Source organism: Ambystoma mexicanum, chromosome 9, assembly GCF_040938575.1.
Source record: "Ambystoma mexicanum isolate Mex_15411 chromosome 9, UKY_AmexF1_1, whole genome shotgun sequence".
Lineage (NCBI taxonomy): Eukaryota > Metazoa > Chordata > Amphibia > Caudata > Ambystomatidae > Ambystoma > Ambystoma mexicanum.
The window spans coordinates 428,948,841-428,968,689 of record NC_090931.1 but is presented as its reverse complement, the minus strand read 5'-3'; the positions used below and the strand labels follow the sequence as shown (position 1 = coordinate 428,968,689).

Genomic DNA, 19,849 nt, shown 5'->3' with positions numbered 1-19,849 from the left:
CGTCAGGATCAAGATCACTGGATGTCAGGAGATGAGTCTGCAGATGAAGCGATGAAGCACCGGTTTCCTGGAGGTGAGTATGCAAGAGAATGCCTGGTTTCAAAGGTAAGTAAACTGGTCCAAGCGGCGGTGAGCGTCACGTTGCACGCGAGTGCACAGTAACGCAAAGGACCGGCCTTAAGGATGCAGCAGTTTATATAGCTGAGCTTCTGAAGCCACACCCACCAGGTTCAGCCTGCCTGCCACACCCGATGAATCAGCACATGATGACCAGGCCTAGGGAGCCACACACGATGAGCAAGCGCATGAGGATGTTCTCTGGAATAAAGGCTTTCAGCTCCTGGAAAGTTCTTGTAAAGTAAAAGCACTCTTGCACTGAAATAAAGTATTCCCTCTCACATCTCTATATGAGCTTGGTGCCAAAGGCGCCAGGACTGAGTCCAGCCAGGGCCCCTGTGTTTACTGGTTCCAAAGGGACATAAGTGAGTCAAGTGACCCATTGCCCCATCACTAGATGGTGTGGTTTTTATGTTCTGGGGCCTGTGGCCATGACAGGTACCGACTATTATATCTGCAGCAACGCTGCAGAAACTGTTTAGAATTTATCACAAGGAATTACACAAGTTTGACAGAACATGGGGGGGTGATAGCATGTGTTCCTATGCTTAACCTTTTAACAGCTGTTTGGCCTTTTTGTTTTCAGCATAGGCCCACATTTGTACAAACCTCCAACACTACATTCTTTAAGATTCAGCAATAGCTTGAACACATTACATCACACGCTTGTTTCACAGATGTGGACAGGATCTTGCACAGCATTACGTAACTCCCCTATCTGACAGCTGGCTCCAGTCACGGCTTGCGCTGGTATAAATAGGAGCTGAAAGTGCTTAACACAGCTGCAGCAGGGCTGTGCCTTGCAACAGCTCTGTGAGTAAGGCCTTATGGAAGAACATGTGTGGGGTGCATACACCGGAATCAGGACATAGCAAAACTTCACCACATTACAGCAAATTATTTTTATTTATATTTTTAAATTATTATTTATTTATACAGGTCTGCTAAAACAATTGTATAAATATGAGTATGTATATTACACTTCTTATTACAAGGAAACACAAAACCTAGCACAGCTCAACATTAACCAGACTCTCTTACTTGCCCAACACCATCAACCTTTAAAGGCTTTTGGAGATGTATTTAACTGATGTATACTTTGGCCTCCAGCCCAGGCTTAACGTCACAGCCAGCAGGATAGCCAAGTCTTCAAGAGCACAGTATACCTCTCTCCACCACTCCTTCTGTATATATAAATATGTACCCTTTACCCCACCCCCTAGGGGTAGCACCATGCCTACATCATCTCCACCGCACCATGTTGCACTAGACAGGATGAAAAAGTGCAATACCTACAACACACAACCCCGCCCCCAAAAGAAACATCACAGGTTAATGCCTGCATCATCTCCACAGCGCCCTATGGACCCTATGACACGCTTTTGGAGATGTATTTAACTGATGTATACTTTGGCCTCCAGCCTAGGCATAATGTCACAGCTAGCAGGATAGCCATGTTTTCAAGAGCGCGGTATACCTCTCTCCACCACTCCTTCTGTATATATAAATATGTACCCTTTACCCCACCCCCTAGGGGTAGCACCACGCCTACATCAACTCCACCGCACCATGTTGCACTATAACACATTTCAGGGTGAAAAAGTGCAATACCTACAACACACGACCCCGCCCCCCAGAAGAAACATCACAGGTTAATGCCTGCATCATCTCCACAGCGCCCTAGCGCACTTTGGACTCTATGGCACGCTACCGGGTCTTGGGGGCATACGTGCCGGGGGTCAAAAACAACATGTACAACATTTCCTCATTATGATGTCACCCCATGAACCGGTGTCGGGGGGGACCCACACAAGGCTTCACAGAGATTTCTACCTGGAAAAAAAGCTGATGTCACCTACCCACAACTGAGGGGGGACAGTCGGATGGCACCCCTAATGCCACTTCCGGGGTGTGTCTTTTGGCAGAGCAGGCCCTCCAGATGCCCCCCAGCATGCCACATCCTGGATAGGACTTCCCACAGGGCAGGACTGCAGGGAGACAGCCATGATGTCACTTCCGGGATAGGCCTTCCGGTGGGGCAGAACTTCCGGGTCACCCCCATGATGTCACTACTGGGGTGGGACTTCCGGTAGACCGGGACCTCCCAGTTAACATGTCAAATTTAACTTGATGGCAAAAGGTATCATCTTGTACTACTTACCTGTACACCTATCTTTTTGCTTTGCAAAAGTACAAAGAAAGAAACAAGCTGCCACAGAGTCTCAAGTATGATTTTTATGATGGCTTTGTTGGCATCAGAGCATTTTAAAAGGGGAAGAATTAGTGGTAGATGGCTGAGGGCAGAGCTGTGAATGAGTAACTGGCAGTCACTATTGTTAGTGGGATGCCCAGCAAGAAATGCACATATTCAGTAATTAGAAAAGGAAGGGACACAAAGCAAGCTCCATGCTGTATAACACAACCTACTACAAGCAGGTGACCTTATTTTGCCTGTTCTTTCAGTGCAAACTAATGGCCTCATTACAAGTCCACCAGTAACCCTGTTGTGGCTTCCAGCAGGTTGCTGCCGGGCTCGTAAAAATGTTCCGGGACCTGAGGTGCCACCGGCCCATTACAATTCCCGGTGGATCAGAAAGTCAGGCGCTGGAAAATGTTAGTCCCATTCCCATGGAGCCCCATAGGACTCCATGGGAATGGGGACACACAAGCAGTGGCACCGTTGCTTACGGTGCCGATGCTTCCGTAAAAACCCTGCGGACAGGGGTTGTTACACACGGCAGGTGAGACCTGCTAGGCGCAACGGCCCCCGCCTGCCGAGTTGTAGTGTGGGGGTCCGGAAATGGGTGCCGGTACGGTGCGACCGGCACCCATAATTCCCGACCGCTAAACTTATAATGTGGCCCTAAATCTCCATAGTACTGCTTTAAAACCAAGAGAAGATTTGTTTTGCTTTCCATTAACACATATAGGTCCCAACTAGTGCTAGGAAAATATATGGTCTAGTGCATATATTAAAGACTTGGCTCAAATCTTTGCTTCCCCAATTAACCAAAGTATGCGTCTCTGGACAAACCATTTAATCTCACTGTGCTTTGGCTACCAGAATTGGGAGTTCCTAGAAATTAGTCGGTTCACTATGCGTGCTACAAAAATAAATCCTCACTCATGGTTTACCAAACCAAAGTTATTGACAAAAGCCAACAATTATGGGTTGTGGATAGCAAAAATGATTAATTTGATGCAAAATATTCATAATGCGAAGACATATTTGTGTTTTCTAAATGTGTGGTTCGCCCTGAATTCCTGGTTACAGGTTCTGTTGCTGATTTTTTTAGAAGAGTGTTAATATACTAAATATCGTTTTTAAAAAATACAGTATTTAATGGTTGTAGGGAGGCTATTGTCTATAGCTATACATTCAATTGAGTGAAAAATCTTCAGAAGAATAGATTACGCAATAAAATAAAAAGTTTGCAGCAACAAAATCTAGGCGGTTGTACATTCGACAATGAACAAATATGTGATGATGAAAGAGAATTTCTTTTGCAATGTTGTCATATCTACTTATTACTTTAAAATACTTTAATCATAAGTTCATAAAACTTGTTTTCGCTTAGATTTCAATGATTTTATAATGTTAGGGAGAGGTTGCAGTGCAGACGTCCCAGCAAAGGGATTCGTCTAGTCAGTGTTTCACCAAATGCCATGTCCTGTCAGACACATGCCCCCTTTTCCATGTTTTGGCACTATTGCGAACCACGGCTAAACATGGCTGGATTCCCTACTTTACTAATTTCAGGCAGTTATTGATTTAAACATGACCTGTATTGCTTCAAAACGGATTTACTTAAAACGCGAACAAACTAATTTGATTGAATCTTTATCTTTGAAAGATAAAATTACAGTCCCTTTTAAAGAGCAAATATTCATCAGAGGCTTTATTGTTATTAATACTTTTGGGAATGTGACGTCAGAGGTACTGATTGGCAGCCAGATAAATTGCATGAAGACAAAGCATGATGCATGCTACTCAGTGCTCGAAGTGTAGGAAAGAAGTAGTGGAACTATGTTCCCTGCTGGCCTGTCCCGCTCCCCACAAACCGCATCGCCACGCCCCCTACCATGCACAATTCAAACCCCCAAACAAATGCGCCTGCTGTTTAAGTGAACGTTGAGTGGAGTGCACTGAAGTGCAAGTTTCAGCTGCTTCCTACACTTTTATTTTAAAACAAAACCATTCCGGAATGGTTTCTTTTTCAAATAAAAGTATAGGAAAACTAAAACTTAATTTAAAAAAGTAAAGGAGCACCACTGTGAACCGCTCCCGCCCACTTCGACCACTGACTACTAGATAACAGATCTTTAAGTTTCCTTCCAATCGCTAAATTTCACAAGAAAAGTACGAAAAGAAATTATATTTTCTTTTACATAATTCTATTTGCTCTTTCAGGTATGCGATAGAGCAACGTTTTTTTGTGTAGTGCAGTTTATAACATTTTGGCAGCCTCTTTCCTCTTGCGCTTAGACCATCACTTTAAGAGAAAATACGAATTCTCTTTGCAGCAAAGGTGTGTGCTATAGAGCCTGGCAGAAGAAAGGGTGCTCACAATTCGTTCAGTTCACGAAAAGACAGGAAATGAACTGAACATGTTATTTTTTTTATTTTTTAAAACTTTATTTAACAAGTGGCATCAGTATACAAGAGGGGCAGTGAGACTTATATTTCATTCTTGCAATGTTTTCGGTGTATACATTCTGGTACATTCTGGTACAATCACAATCATACATCTATTAAATTTACTCTCACGTAAATAATCCAGTCCATTGGTTCAATTTAGTGGTCTATACTAGTTATTAGTTTAGATATCCTTTTCCATACATCTTTTGGTCTTGACGTTGCTACCACAGTTTGTGCATATCCCTCTTCATTTCCATTCACATGTGTCATTTCAATAAACCATTGTTTCAATGTTGGTGCCTATTTTGCCTTCCACTTAAATAGTATGCATTTTTTAGGCGATTATACAGCCTATGTTCAATAGTCTATGGATCTTGGTATCAGCCTTGCCAATATCGCCCAGGAGGTACTTTAACAGATGAGGCATCGGGGGATGTCCACAATTTCTTATAAAGTTTGTGCAATACTTTGCCAGAAGTCGGCTATCAGAGGGCAGTTACGGAACATATGTATAGTATTAGCATCTACGGCATTGCATTTCAGACAAAGTTGTATATTTTGTCGGTTGAATCTATTGATGTGCCTGGGGGTATAGTGGACCCTATTAAGTACCTTGTATTGTATCAACTGCAGTAGTGCGTTAAGCGATACCTCTCTGGTCAAGGTGCACATTTTCTGCCATTTATATTCATCTATCTCGGACCCAGTGTCTCTATTCCATTGTTCCCTAAGTGTAGTTGTCAGGGGGGCCCGTCTTGTATCTTAGAGTACAGTCCCGCCAATAGTTTTTTCTTATTATTGTTTTGTATCACAATTTTCATGTATTTATTAGTTTCGGGTTCTGCTGGGCAAAATGGCTACTTTCGTCTTACAGTGGCTCTCATCCGATAATATTGCAGTATTTTCACTGGGTTGTCGCCTAGTTTATCTTTAAACTCATTCATTGTGACAAATCTGCCTTCTTGGAAGAGGTCCCCTAGCAGCATCGTCTTGTCAGGGTCCCACGCAATCTGGACATCAATGTCCATGGTTGGGGGAAGGTCTGGGGTGTGCCACAGCGGGATGTTCCTGCTGCATGGGATTTTAATTTTGAGTCTTGCCATTATATGTCTCCAGGTGTCTAATGTAATGCGCAATGATTCGAACGGGCAGAGGTCTGCTCTATAAGTGCATAGTAATGTGGTTTTTCTATCATTTGGGGCTGCCAATTGTTTTTCAAGGTCGATGTGGGAGTATTTTTTACCAGGACCGTACCAGAAACCAGCATAGTGGGCTTGAGCTGCCAAATAATACAGCTCAAAGTCGGGGGCCGCAAGACCCCCTCGATGATAGGGTTCAGTTAGGGATTCCCATTTTACCCAGGCAGTGTTACTAACCCAAACAAATCCCACAGCTAGTTTGCGGAGCGAGTTGAAGTATTGTCGCCCCGGCCAGATCGGGATGGTATTGAAAAAGTACAGTAGTTTGGGGGCTACTATCATTTTCAGGATGGCGATTTGGCCGATTAATGATAGTGGGAGCTTACCCCGTAGGGCCAATTTATTTTCAAGTACACTGCGTAGCTTGCGTGATTGTGTTCATATAGAAGTTTGTGATCGTGCAACACTGACCGACCTCAAGGTATTTCACTGAGTCTCACTCCGACGTCATCCCATGCAACTGCGTTGGTTTAGTAGTTTTATCGTTAACGGGGAACAGTCCCGATTTCGTCGTATTGATTTCATATCCCGAGTGCTGGGTAAATATGTCGACTTCGGCCCGTGTTCCTCGCTCCTGCCCTTTCTCCTGCTTTTCTCATTGCTGGACAGTGCAGGGGTAAAGGCTGTTGTGGTCACACCACTGGTCATTCTACTTCTCAAGACAGTCCTTGCTGTCCCATGTGACTGTGCCCAGTGCTGCAGCTTTATCTCAAATGCTAGCCTTCCTCTGCCCAGATGTTTTCCTGTGTTTTCCTGTGCCAAGAGCCATGCAGCTCTTCAGCATTGGCCATCACCTCATATGTGTGGACCTGCAGCTCTTCCTCACTACATTTTTGTTTGCGAAGCCTCATTTCTGGCACCTTCCCTTTGCCTTTGTCCTGTGGCATGTTCTGCCTTGCTTCCGGGTTCAGATGTCAACGGGAAATGGGGGATTGAGAGTGAATTTGATTGTTAAAGATGGCCGCTGCCGTGCTTCCCGTTCTGGCGATGGCGCTATTTCTACCAGTCAGTAATTCTTCAGGCTTCACTTCCGCTGTTGGAATGAGCACTGAATGTGGTGGTGGTAACAGTAATTCTGCCGATTGTGGGCGGAATTACCATCAAAAACACATTCATGGTGGTAATTCCGCCATACGGAATTACCATTACCGCCAATGGTGTGGGCGCACTCCCGACATCATGTAATACGGCAGTACTGTATTACCGCCCAACTCGTGATAAGGGACATGGTGGTGGCAGTGGGCACAGTGCATTGTGATGCCGAAGATTGCAGGAAGCTCTGGAACGATTTGAAGGTATGTGTGCGGAATATGCTTGTTAACTACTGCCATGATACAGCAGACACATAGGAAGGAAGCATGGAGCCAATGCACCTCACAATCTGGGGGGGAGAGTGGCCAACATCATAGGCATGGCTGGCATAGAGGGAGTTGGCACAGCAAAGGCAGGAGTCGGCAGTCAAGTTGACCCAGATGGCTACAAATGAGGATGCAGGTTACATATGATAACAAAATGCATGAGTGTCATGTGGGCAGCTGTTGGCCACACAGCAGATAAAACAATGCGGTCCGCCAATAATGTAGGGTGGATGGAAATGATCAAACGGAAGCCAGTGGTATACCATCCACTGCAATTTAGAAAACCTGCCGAAACACAGAAGCTCAGATCCTACGATAGGGAAACACTCCCAATTCACCAATGTAGTGGCCTGGGCCCTGAAATGGGGAGAAACACTGACATGCCACTACCCTAATATTGGAGAATATGTTACCCATTTTTAGTGGCAGTCATGTCACCCAAGTTTGTCAGCCATACCACTGTAACACTACGATATGACTTGCAAACATGTAAAGATACCCAATGCATGGAAGGGAGATAAAAGCAGATTTTCCACGGGTATCATCTAGTGAACACCTGACACATTGAACGAGGCACAGTTCAACCTGACCGCGATGAATGGAATGCCTCTAAATGAGTGTCACCCCATGCAATCATGCTCAGGCAGCGGAATGAGCACAGAGGGAATTATCACTCAAACACAGTGGTTATTCTGCGAATTCTGACGGCGCTAATTCCGCTGCCGGAATTAGCACCCATTTTCTTTGAATTTTAATTAGGCAGAGTGGTAAAAGTGGCAGTAACGGAATTTTGCCACCTTTTCCACTTAATGCTGTACTTGTAATGATGCCCAATATGTTTTATCCTTGTTTTAGATTGTTTAATATGTGTTACTATGTAAATAATGTGATATGTGTAACCACAGAAACAAGTTCTGACCTACATTTACAGAGTGCATTTGTGGTTCTTCGCTGTTTGTGACATGGTGAACCTCTTCACGGCAGAGAGGGGTCTATATCGCCCAGTCATCCAAGGGAACGCATGGGTTTGGGACCCAGCATTTCACAACATAGATCAAAACTATAACACATTTTTGAATTAATGTGATATGATTGATACAAGTAAACAGCTTAATGTTTAGACCTTTTGTTATGAAATATAAAATATACAAAAATATGTAGTGAGTACCTCTAACTTATTTATAACTAAAAGAAGAGGAAATCATGTATATATTTCTTTTAACAGGTGACTCCGGGGGCCCTCTTGTGATGAAGATTAGGAACCGCTGGATTCAGGTATTAATGACTGCAGACATCGACTGATCTAAAACAAAGTGCCTAGGCTACCCTAATAGCTCCATGAACCTCCAGTAATAGTAACAGTGAAGACTGAAGACTTAAGGACTGGAGGGAAGACCATCTAATGAGCTGTAGTAGGACTCTAATACAGCTCATTAGATGGTCTTCCCTCCAGTCAATCCCTCCAGTCAATCTCCATCAAAGGATCATGAGACCTGTCACACGACTGTGTGACAGGCCTCATGATCCTTTGATGGAGATTTATGCTAGCCCCAAAGAGCACCAATAGGATTTTAAAACTCAGTCCTATAACCATGTCAATGGGCAATGAAGGGGCTCAGTGTCTCAGCATGAAGCTAATCTAATATAATGTGTGGTTCTTATGAATCAGGTACAGCACTGCAATAATGAATTGCTCTCTTGAATTTAGCACTTCTGGATTATCCTAATGATCAAGTTAGCTTTAAATGGCTGATCTTTGGTACTAGCATCTTTGTTCAGTATTCCAGATGTGAAGATGGTTTAATGGTTGACAGACAGCAACTGTCTGAAAGTGTAACCATTTATCTTCTCTTGCATGGTTAAAAAAACAGCCCCATAAAAGATCTTGCCCAGGAATCCCAATATTGACACCTCTGCTACTGGGTGGGTAAAGGCACTGACAAAAGGTTATTCAAGGTTGTTTTTATAGGGCATGGGCATTCAAATGCTTTGCCTCTAGAAATGGAAGGTCACAATGGGTGATACTTATGACTGGATTGGCACAGGATATAAACCCCTTTCCTCTAGAAATGGATTGACTCGAGATGCAGGCCTCCCATCACTATGACTGGATATGTGAGGACGCCTATCTCTTATAACTTGGGTTGGTCTGGCACAGGGGTTCTATGTTCTTACATCGCCAGATATTTTTTTGCTGAGTGTTTTGCTGAAAATGTTTGGCCGAAAAAACGAATCACATTTTTGGGGGGTTCCCCCAAGCCCTGACTTGGCTATTATTGAATCCCTACTCCCCAGACCCCTCTTACCCCTTATGTCCCCTTGCCCCCACCCCCATATTTGTCGATTCATTTTTTTAGCCGAAAGATTTTAGCAAAAAACTCTACGAAATAATACCCGTCGATGTAATAACGTTGTACTGGCACAGGATATATCTATAGGAAGGACTGAATGGATATGCAACACAGTAGTAGAGACACAGTCGCAGATTTCACAATTTCCAAGAGCAGACATTCAGGAGTTATGATAGTGTACAAGGGTATACAAAAAAGCAAAATATGAAGTGGATTGTGTTTCAGCAGGAATTGAAATGGGTGGACTCATTAGGCCTGGTGGCCCATATCTTCCTCCAATAAATATCTAAAGATCAGAATGGGCAGAGGGTACAGACTTCCTACCACCAGCATACAGGATCTCTTAAATCATTGCCTGGGTGGATTCAGAAGTGCAAAACACCCTGTTTCCAGAGGTGTAGCCAGGATTGTCTAACAAATGGGGACTGAAGCTAAAGTAGTTGGGGCCACCACAATGACATTAACATCTGTAAATGCCCACACAGGGCTGCTGAGTGGGCATTTACACATTATAGGTGGGCCTTGCCCGCTCAGGCCCTACACTGTCATGTCTACCCCTCTGCTTGTCGCTTGTACTAGTTTCCTCAAAAAATGGGCAGGCCCACAGATACAGATACTCCTTGCGTTAAATTCACTTCTCTTCAGTACTTCTCGATCTTCATTGGCTGCCGGTTGCTCAGCGCATTAAATTCAAAGCTGCCTGCTTGGTGCATCGTGCATATTATGGCCAGGGGGCAGAAAATCTCCTGGAGAAGTTCCGCCCTTATGTACCCAGCCATGCGCTCCGGTCCGCTGATGCTTGTCGGCTATTAGCCCCTAAGTACAGACTTAACTGGATTGGCGGCCCGGCTTTCTCGGTCTCAGCCTCCTTGCTGTGGACCTCACTGCCCTTTGAGTTCTGCAGTTTGCCCAACCATCTTCTTTTCCGGCAAGCGTTAAAAACGTACCTTTTCTAAAAATCCATCTGTTCTACTGGCCTGTCGAGTAGTGCCTAGGTGCCCTTGTGGTGAATGCAGGGATTAAAAAAAATACAAACAATAGAAATATAACTGCAAGACAGGATGCAAGATATCATTTACTCGTATAGATTTGAGACAAACAGTGACAGCACCACAGACCTCACTCTTACCTGACAAACACCACATCGAGCAGCATCATCTGCTATGTCTATTGCATGTTAATCTAGGGAACACAGATAACAGAGCACACACCCACTGCTCGCATTCACCTCCTCTTCTGCACAAGTGGTAAAATTATTGGATATGGTTAGTTGGGCAAAACATATCCCTCCAGAGTGCAATTGAGGCAAGTCCACTGATTCCCTGATTAACCAGGCTCAAAAAGACGTGCAAAATAATTTGAAATTGCTTCCAATAAATTGAGTGGCAGGCAGTGTAATTAATGAGATTGCCCACAAAATGGTCACAGGTGGACATAGAAGACTGCTGAGATCCAACAAGACCAAAACAAACACACTTGTACACAAGTGGACAATTAAGTGTGAGTGGACCAAACCACTGGGCAAAACTCAGACACGGGCTGAACATGTTGTAGTTGAATATGGAGTCACTTCAGACAATATTAGGCTTTGGAAGAGGCAGCTAGGTTGCCACATACAATCAGAGTTTTAATAGAGAGCAGTTGACTAGTTGCCCACCAGCAGACAATATTAGACTGTGGAATAGTGATCTAGGTTGCTACACATTAAGTTGGGTAGTAGAATGGTTAACTAAGTTGTCACACAAAGACAGTTAAACTGCAGAACGGTTAACTGGATTTTCTACAAATAAGGTTGCTCAGTGGAATTGCTAAATAGGTTGCCATACAGTGTTAGGGAAGATTGTCCTTTCTTCTGCTTTTAGACTCATTCTTTTGTGATCCTCAATATATTTTCTGTCTCTTTTGGATTGTTCTGTCCCTGTGGCAAGTGAGGTACGTTTCCTTCACTGCAGCTCACGTCTTGAGGCAAGTACTAAGGCTTCCAGTGTGCGGGAACCTTTCCCCGTGTCTTCCTTTTAGTGTAGCACTATTACCTCCTTTATAAATACTAGAGCAGGAGGGCCATCTCTCTGTTTCTTTTTCTTTTAGTTGTATCTTTACTCTTGTGTATTTTCCTAACAGTAGTGTATCTTTATTTGTATATATTTTACTGATGCACACTACTGTCATTCTTTATTTGGACTGCAAAGATGCCTTTTGGCTACTACAATGGGCAAAATGGCAATCTTGAGGTTTAAGCCCTAAGGCTGCATACCACTGCCTGTGTTGGTAGTCTATCCTCCAACTGAGAGGTAGGCAAGATTATATATGGTGACGCCACATTGCCGGCTATGTCTAGAACCTGGGAAGAATGGCTGTGTAGTGGAATTAGTTTGGATTTGGTTAGGGTCTTATACACCCTAATCAACATCCTCACATTGACTGGCGTCACATCCAATAGTGGATAACCTTTCAACGTTTGAATGCTGCATATTCACTGATAGGTGGGCTGGGTGACCACTACCACAGCATTTTGTATATCTGGAATGGTTTTGTAGTCATTCTCTAGTCGACCACTGGTATTTGTATCCAAAGTCCCACTTAAAGGATGCCGGAACTGCAGCTGCAATGGCCACGGGCCAAGCCAACACCAGTAAAGCAAGCAGTGTCTCTCTTGACCAGGGTAACCCACAGCATATGTCTCCCTCCTTTGAATCAGTGGGTGCATCTGGCTTTGCATTTTGCTCCTCTTTTGACTCCTCCCGTGTCTTGTAGGACAAAGGGATCTGGTGCAGCCCAGAAAGTCTCCACAAGCTGAGAAGGGTCTGCTATCTTGTAGTATTTGCGACTAACTGTGCTCTATCATGGTGCATCTTCTTCATGGCTCTGCTCAGCTTGTAACTTCCCAGGCTGTGTTAGCCCACCAGAGCAGATGTCACATGTCCCCTCCTCATTGCCAGATGGCACTTGTTGGGTCACCTAAAGATTGCTTACCACAATTTGCATCATCTGCCTTTCTCCAGCATCATGGGATTTCAAGCATAATCCTTCTTTCATCAGGTTCCTGATGTCCAGATACAGGGACCTTCTGTGACCATGAGTTCTGGAAATGAGACACTGAACCACTGCTTGCTGGACCCAATCTTGACCCTGAAACTTACTCTGCATTCGTAACCCACAAGCCTTCTTCACTGCAACGTTTGAAGTGAGAAGTCTTCCTCAAATCTTCTGACTTACCAGGAATCGCTGATCAACTGTGCATGGCTCTCGTGGTTGTAATTGCATAGCATACCCTTTTCATACTCTTCCTCAGACCACGTAAAACTCCATATGGTACAAAGTCCTTGCATGCAGGCTCCCTTGAACTTTTCTTTGGCGTTGCAACTTGGATGTAGGAATCCTTTGTGCAGTCCCTCTGACTCCCCAGATTAGTAGTTGTCCTCTTTTTCTGATTGAAAGCTGTAAGTACTGTGACAAAGTCTTCTGCTTGGCTCTGGGACATCTGGTGGGATGTCCAACGAGCTGGGTGCCTCCCCACAAGACATTGATTGATGGAGCTTAAGGTGGTATGGGAAGGATACATTTGCCATACCCACTTAGTCCCATCTCAGAGCAGGGGACAGTCACAGAAACCTATTTCAAACCACTATCCTGTTAAGAGACACAGCACAGTTCCAGCATAGGATAAATTACAAATATTACCCCTTTAAGAAATGTGAACCTTGCATGTAAGGGAAGCTATTTAACAAAGGAAATGCATTCCTTCCTTGTGTAGAGGGAACACACACTGAGGCATTAATGGTCTATTTAATTCTTCTCCCAAGCTGTTCATTCCGATAACCCCTATCATTAGAAACTCAGTAAATTTTTCTCTGCTACTCGGTAGACACCTGCATCGGAGCGACATTTTATTATCCTGCAATACTTGCTCCGTGAGCTGTAACTAATCAAGGTATTTGTTCCTTTCCCCCAGGCAGGAGCCACCCTTTGTGAGGCTAGGGAGGTGAGCCCGCTCCACAAGACCCTGCCTAGGAATCTTGGTAAGTGGGACCTCACTGGGAGTGACTCCCCTCTAGGGGACAAGGACTCTCATTTCCATGAGCAACTCCTATTCTAGCAACAATATCTGCTTATATGGGATTATCTTCTATACCAAGTCAAACGTTTTCTTTTCTATTGACTTCATGCAATGCTGGGTCATCTAGGAAATCTGATGCCAAACGAAAGGCTCATTTACATTCTGACGTATATGTATCATGATTCCTGCCCCTCATGTCCCCAGCCCTCCAAGATGTCAGGCTGGAGCCAGGCCACAATCACCTACATGGCCCTCAAGGGCCTCTCCATCCCTCCAAAGACCCACTTGGAGTCAGACTTGGCGCTTGTGGCACCAGACTCACTCCCTCCCATAGGATAACATTGGGGATTGGACTTGTAGTGCATTGATGGGGACAAGATGGATGCCTCCACATATTTCGGTTCCCAGAACTGCATGTGCAGTCTAGTCTTTTGGGTGTGGTTCAGCCCAGAGACACCTGGGATACCCCGAGACTATTTAAGCCACGCCCAGGCTGAGAAACATGCTTTGTGTTTTCTGCACATGCAGCGTGACACTCACCGTGTTCAGATCGGTCTCCAGTAGGCCTGCATCTTTCTTCTGCGCTCAGCTCCTGCAAGAACAAGACACAGTTAGGAACAGCCTTACCTTGCGGCGCTTCTGCCCATCATTCATCGCTCCTTCTGTTCTGCGGGCATCTTCGGCGGTGTCATTCCCATCCCGGCACGCCGCTTCCTAAGGAAAAAGGAAAAGAACAGAAAAAAGGCATTAGTAAGCAGTCAGCAAATCTTCGCTTATTTTTAAAGACTGTACGAGCTTCAAACGCTTACCTGAATTCGAGCCACTCTGGACAAACTCTGTTTCCGGAACTTCTCATCCATCTGCAAGAGGGAAAAGACACTCCAGGTTAGCGTGGAAACATCTAGAGGCACCGCATACCGCGCTTACTCACCGCATTTCTTCTTCATAACCGGCATCCACGCTGAAAACGTCACGGCACCTAAAAAACACAGAAAAAGAACTCAGTTCAATACAAATACAAAAGGGTCGCATCGCGCATCGCGCTCTCACTCGCCTTCAGCGCTACTCATCTCAGCAGCACGTCGCCATCCCCGGACGCCGGCCATCATCTAAGGAAGGTAAGGAACGAAGTTAAAGAACTGTTCAAAAGACTCATTATACTTACCTGTCAGACTCTTGCCAGTGAAGTAACTAGGCAGCAACGAGCCTGCATCAATCAACGCGCCCCTGCGCTGAAAGCAGGACGGAGAGCACACTTTCCAAGAAAACAAGGTGAGCTGTGGATCAACGGGAAGGGTTGGACCCCGGGGAAGATGGGGTTCAAGCACACAGAGACAATAGGGAGTTAAACTCTATCAATCCTGTGTTTCAGGCCCATTCTCTAGTCGAGTAGACTCCAGGGAAGGGTTTAAGGTCGTAAGAGGTCAGAACAGGCTAAGTGACGTCCTCGTGAATAACAGGTGAGCGTTACAGAACATAAAGCCTCACATCAAAATCAACCTGGGCGTCATGGAAACGTCAGAAACCGACCAGTTAGCCCACATGTTGGGGCAGCTACGTTCCGAAGTACATGCAGCCAGGCAGGAGACCAACACCTGAGGAGAGAGCTGATAGTAGCCAAAGAACGCACTGATGATTTAAGCCGGCAACTTCTCCAATCAAAAGCAGGGCATGCACCATTGCCGGTAAGCGTGCCCTCGATGCCAGCACCATCAGCCAATCCCGTTCAGATAACCCTTCTTGGGGCAGTTCCCTTGGCCCCGCCCGAACGATTTACAGGGGATCCCAAGAGGTTTGCAACATTCATGAACCAGTGCTGCCTGCACTTCCTTTGTAGACCAGGGGCCTTTCTAAATGACCAATCACGGGTCGCTTTTATGCTATCCTACCTGAGTGGTAGCGACGCGGACTGGTCTGTACCTTTCGTGGCCCAAGACGATCCTTTGCTGCATGACTTCAGGGGCTTTCAGCAGGAGATGGAAAAGCTGTTCTCCCGTCGTACTCATGGGCAGGCATTAGACAACGAACTTCTGTCCCTACGCCAAGGGAATCAAGACCTATTAACATACATAGCCACATTCAATAGACTCGTAGTTGAAGCAGAATGGCCAGTGGAGAAGAGAACCACGTTATTTCATCAGGGGTTGCGGGGGGAGCTCAAGGATATTCTCGCACAAGTAGTGAACCCCCCAAAAGACTGCTCAGAATTGGCCTCATTACGACCCAGGCGGTAAGTTACCGCCTGGGCCGTGACTTTACCACCATGGCGTAAACTACGTTTACGCCATGGTGGTAGGCGGACTTACCGCCCCATTCCAACCTTGGCGGGGCGGTAAATCCCCATTTTCCCATTTTCCCTTCTCCATTCCCATTTTGCCCCATAGGGCATAATGGGAGTGGGGAAGGCGTTAATTACGCCACCGTAAATTACGGTGGCGTAATTAACTCCATGGTCCCTTAGCGCCATGGATTTTAACACCTGCTAAAAGCAGTTGTTAAGTCCGCCATGGCGCTAAGGGACCTCGTACTCAGGCGGTAAGGGTCGGCGCTGTTTACGCCGCCGTAAAACCCTTACCGCCTGAGTTACTGGATCATAGGTTGCAGGACCAAAGAGCAGATCGAACCAGGCCGGACCCTCGCCCTATGTACGTGCGTTCAAAGGACAATATTGCCCGCACAACGGAAGGTTCAGGAGAACCAATGCAAATCGGGGGGGGAGGGGTCAGATCCCCCTGACTAAAGCGGAAAGGGATAAAAGGAGACAGCAGCAGTTATGTCTGTATTGTGGAATGTCAGGTCATTTCCTTAAAGAGTGCCCTGTGAAGCCACCGAGGAGGAAGGTAGGGGCCACTGTTACGCTCACCTGGTTCCCACAGGGGCGTAGATCGAACCCGGACAGCTGCGGCCTCCACCAACGTGAAGCGTAGGGCAAAGATGACCGTCTGGACGGACCCCCTTAGTCTTGTAAGCTTGACTCGTAGAAGTATTCTCCTGTAGATGGAGAAAAGGATTTAGCCCCGTGGGTGTGAATGCAGACCCCCTCCCCTGCTCCCGATTTCCCCACTTGCCACCTCCGATGTTCAGTGTCCTCACCTTATGTTTTTGTTTGGTGAGCTCTCCATCCTGCGTGGCATGCAGGGGCGCGTAGATAACAGTTGCTTCACTGGTTTTAGGGGCTGGAGTTCTGGACGATTATTGACTCCGGAGTTTGCCAAAATTAAAGAGTTCCAAATGTCCAGTGTTCACTCTTGCACTCCCCTGTTGATTTGCGGCGACAAATCCTGTCTAGAGGTTGCTGGCGGCGTTCAGGTAAGAGTCTGTATCACCCAAACTATCCTGTAAAGTTGCGTGAGTTTAGCTCATTGTTGTTTCCTTCTTTCCTAGATGCGGCATAAGAAGATGCAGCGTATTGAAGGATAAAGCCTCTGGTGATAATCAGGTGAATCTCGTAATAAAAGTGATTGTCTTTTTAGTCTCTTTAGGCTCACCTTGCTATTTTCTTGTCTTTTCCCCAGATGTTGAAAATCACCGAAGAAAATGACAGAGGCAGCGCCGAGTCGGAGATGCTGTGGGCTGGTGAAAATGGAGCGGCGCTGCAGCTGGAATACGATGCGTGCCGAAAGAATGTCCCTTTAGGCTCGGAGTGATGCAAGATCCAAAATCAGGTAAGGAATAGATTAAAATTCGTAATCTAACCTCTTCTCCTATTTTCCTTTCTCTCCTAGGAGCTCCGTGTTCGAGACGGGCGTGGCAGAAGACTGGATGCAGGTTTGCAGGCACAGTGAGCGTTACGCTGCTAAATGCAGAATAACGCGAAGCGTGTGTTGTAGATCGGGCGTGGTTTAAATAGCTTCAAAAGTAGTCCCAGGTAAGAAGTCCCTAGAACCACACCCGAGTGAAAAGTAATCCTTGTGGAAAATAGTCCCTTTCAGGTCTCACGTTGGCCTGGATGCATGTGCAGCATGGTCTGCCTGAGGTAAGTGATGACTATGAGCCTGGCGCTTAAGGTGCCAGGACTGAACCCAGATAGCCCCTAGCCGGTGCTTCTGAGGTTTAAACAAATGTCTGGATGCCTGCTTCCGGGGCGGATGGGCTTGGTCCAGCTGCCCGGGGGCAGGCATCATGACAGCACTCCCCTCTAAGGCCCCCCCTAAGGTTGTTCTTCCTATGGGCCCTGGTTTGTCTGGGAAGTTCCGATGGAATTTCTTCACTAATCGAGGTGCATGGACGTAGTCACTGGGTTCCCATGACCTTTCCTGTGGTCCGTAACCTTTCCAATCGATTAAATAAAAAAGTTTAGATTTAACCATCTTAGAGTCCAGGATATCTTTTACCTCGAATTCAGGTTCCCCGTCTATTAGGATGGGGTCAGGTGGTTTGGCTAATCTTGTTCCGGGTTGAACTGGTTTTAGAAGTGAAACATGGAAAACGGGATGGATCCGCATACTAGAGGGAATTCTAATTTAACTGCTACCAGGTTGCTAATGTTTTTAATGGTATAAGGCCCCAAATATCTATGATTAAAAGTTCGAGTCCCTTTTAGAGATATGTGTCTGGTAGCCAGCCAAACTTGATCTCCAATCTGGTAATGGGGAGTGTCACTCCTATGCTGATCAGCATTCTTCTTGTATTTCTCCTTTGCTTTTTTCAAATGTTCAGTTGCTTCCTTAAAGGCTTGAGTAATAGTAGAGTGCAGGTGGGTCACTGCCGGCATTTCCAAGTGCTGGGGTGAATCAAGTTCTGCGGTTCGAGGATGATGACCATAAATGGTATAAAAGGAACTTTGTCCGGTTCCTGAATGTACTGAGTTATTGTAAGCGTATTTGGCAATCCATAATATATTCTTCCAATTGCCCTCGGTCTGATGTAACATGCAATGTAGGTATTGTTCCAGAGTCTGGTTGGTCCTTTCCGTCTGACCATCGGTTTGGGGATGGTGACTAGTAGATAATCGCACGTCGATTTGCGCTAGTTGACAACATTTCTTCCAGAATTGCAAAATCAATTGACTATCTGGATCTGACACCAATTCAGAAGGAAATCCATGTATTCGAACAATGTTTTCGAGGAATTCCTTGGCCAAAATTGAAGCGGAAGGTAATCCCTTTAAAGGAATAAAGTGAGGCATCTTGGAAAAAAGGTCAACAACTACTAGAATGGTGTTAAACCGATTACATGGAGGTAGATCTGTAATAAAGTCTAGGGACAAAGTGTGCCTAGGTGTGGGTGGAACATCCAAAGGCTGTAAAAGACCGGCTGGTTTCTTCTTCTGACTTTTGTTTTGGGCGCAGATCCCACAAGACAGCACAAAAGACTTTACGTCCTTTCGCTAGGTGGGCCACCAGAATTGTCTTTTAATTTTAGCTTCAATCTTGGCAATACCTGGGTGTCCTTCCATCAAAGCATCATGGTAATTGGAGATTACCAGTTCTTGCAGTTCCTTGTGTGGTAAAAACAGACGCCCTTGATAGTGAGGTAACTCATTAATGACTGAATAATCTGGGCCCTTTTTTACCCAGTCCTGCAGGGCTATTGGATCGAAAAGTTGTTGGATCTTTAAATGAATATCTTCCAAAGTAGTTACGCCGAGGATTCTTTGTCCTGGAATTATGGGTACTGGTTCTGGGTTCGAAAATGCTTCTCCCATTCCTATTCGGGATAAGGCATCTGCCTTACCATTCTTACAACCAGGTCGATAAGTAATCACGAAATCGAATTCGGCGAAGAATAGCGCCCATCGGATTTGACGGGATGATTGGGCCTTGGCTGTTTTTAATTATTGCAGGTTCCTGTGATCAGTGATTACTGTGATGGTGTGCCTAGCACGAGAAGGTAATGTCTCCAAGCTTTGAAGGCGGATTTGATGGCTAACAATTCTTTATCAGTAACCGCATAGTTTAATTCGGGGGCCGAAAACTTTCTGGACCAAAAGGCTATAGGATGAATTTGACCGGTTTCGGGATCATTCTGGGACAGGACAGCTCCCATGGCTAAACTGGACGCATCTGTTTCGACTATGTATGGGAGTTCGGCACGCAGATTCTTCAAGAGAGCTGCTGATGTGAATTTCGACTTCAACTCTCGGAAGGCTCTTTCAGCCTCTTCGGTCCGCAAGAAGCGTTTGTTTT

General features: G+C 45.5%; 1 protein-coding gene across 1 annotated transcript in view; it reads left to right on the top strand.

The window, feature by feature from the left end:
- The window catches only part of LOC138488129 (complement factor B-like), a 1,604,240-nt gene that overhangs the window by 1,403,509 nt on the left and 180,882 nt on the right, over window positions 1-19,849 (top strand). Inside the window, exon 17 of the mRNA XM_069614892.1 lies at window positions 8,539-8,588. Coding sequence (XP_069470993.1) covers window positions 8,539-8,588 — 50 coding nt within the window. The remainder of the gene's footprint in view (window positions 1-8,538; window positions 8,589-19,849) is intronic.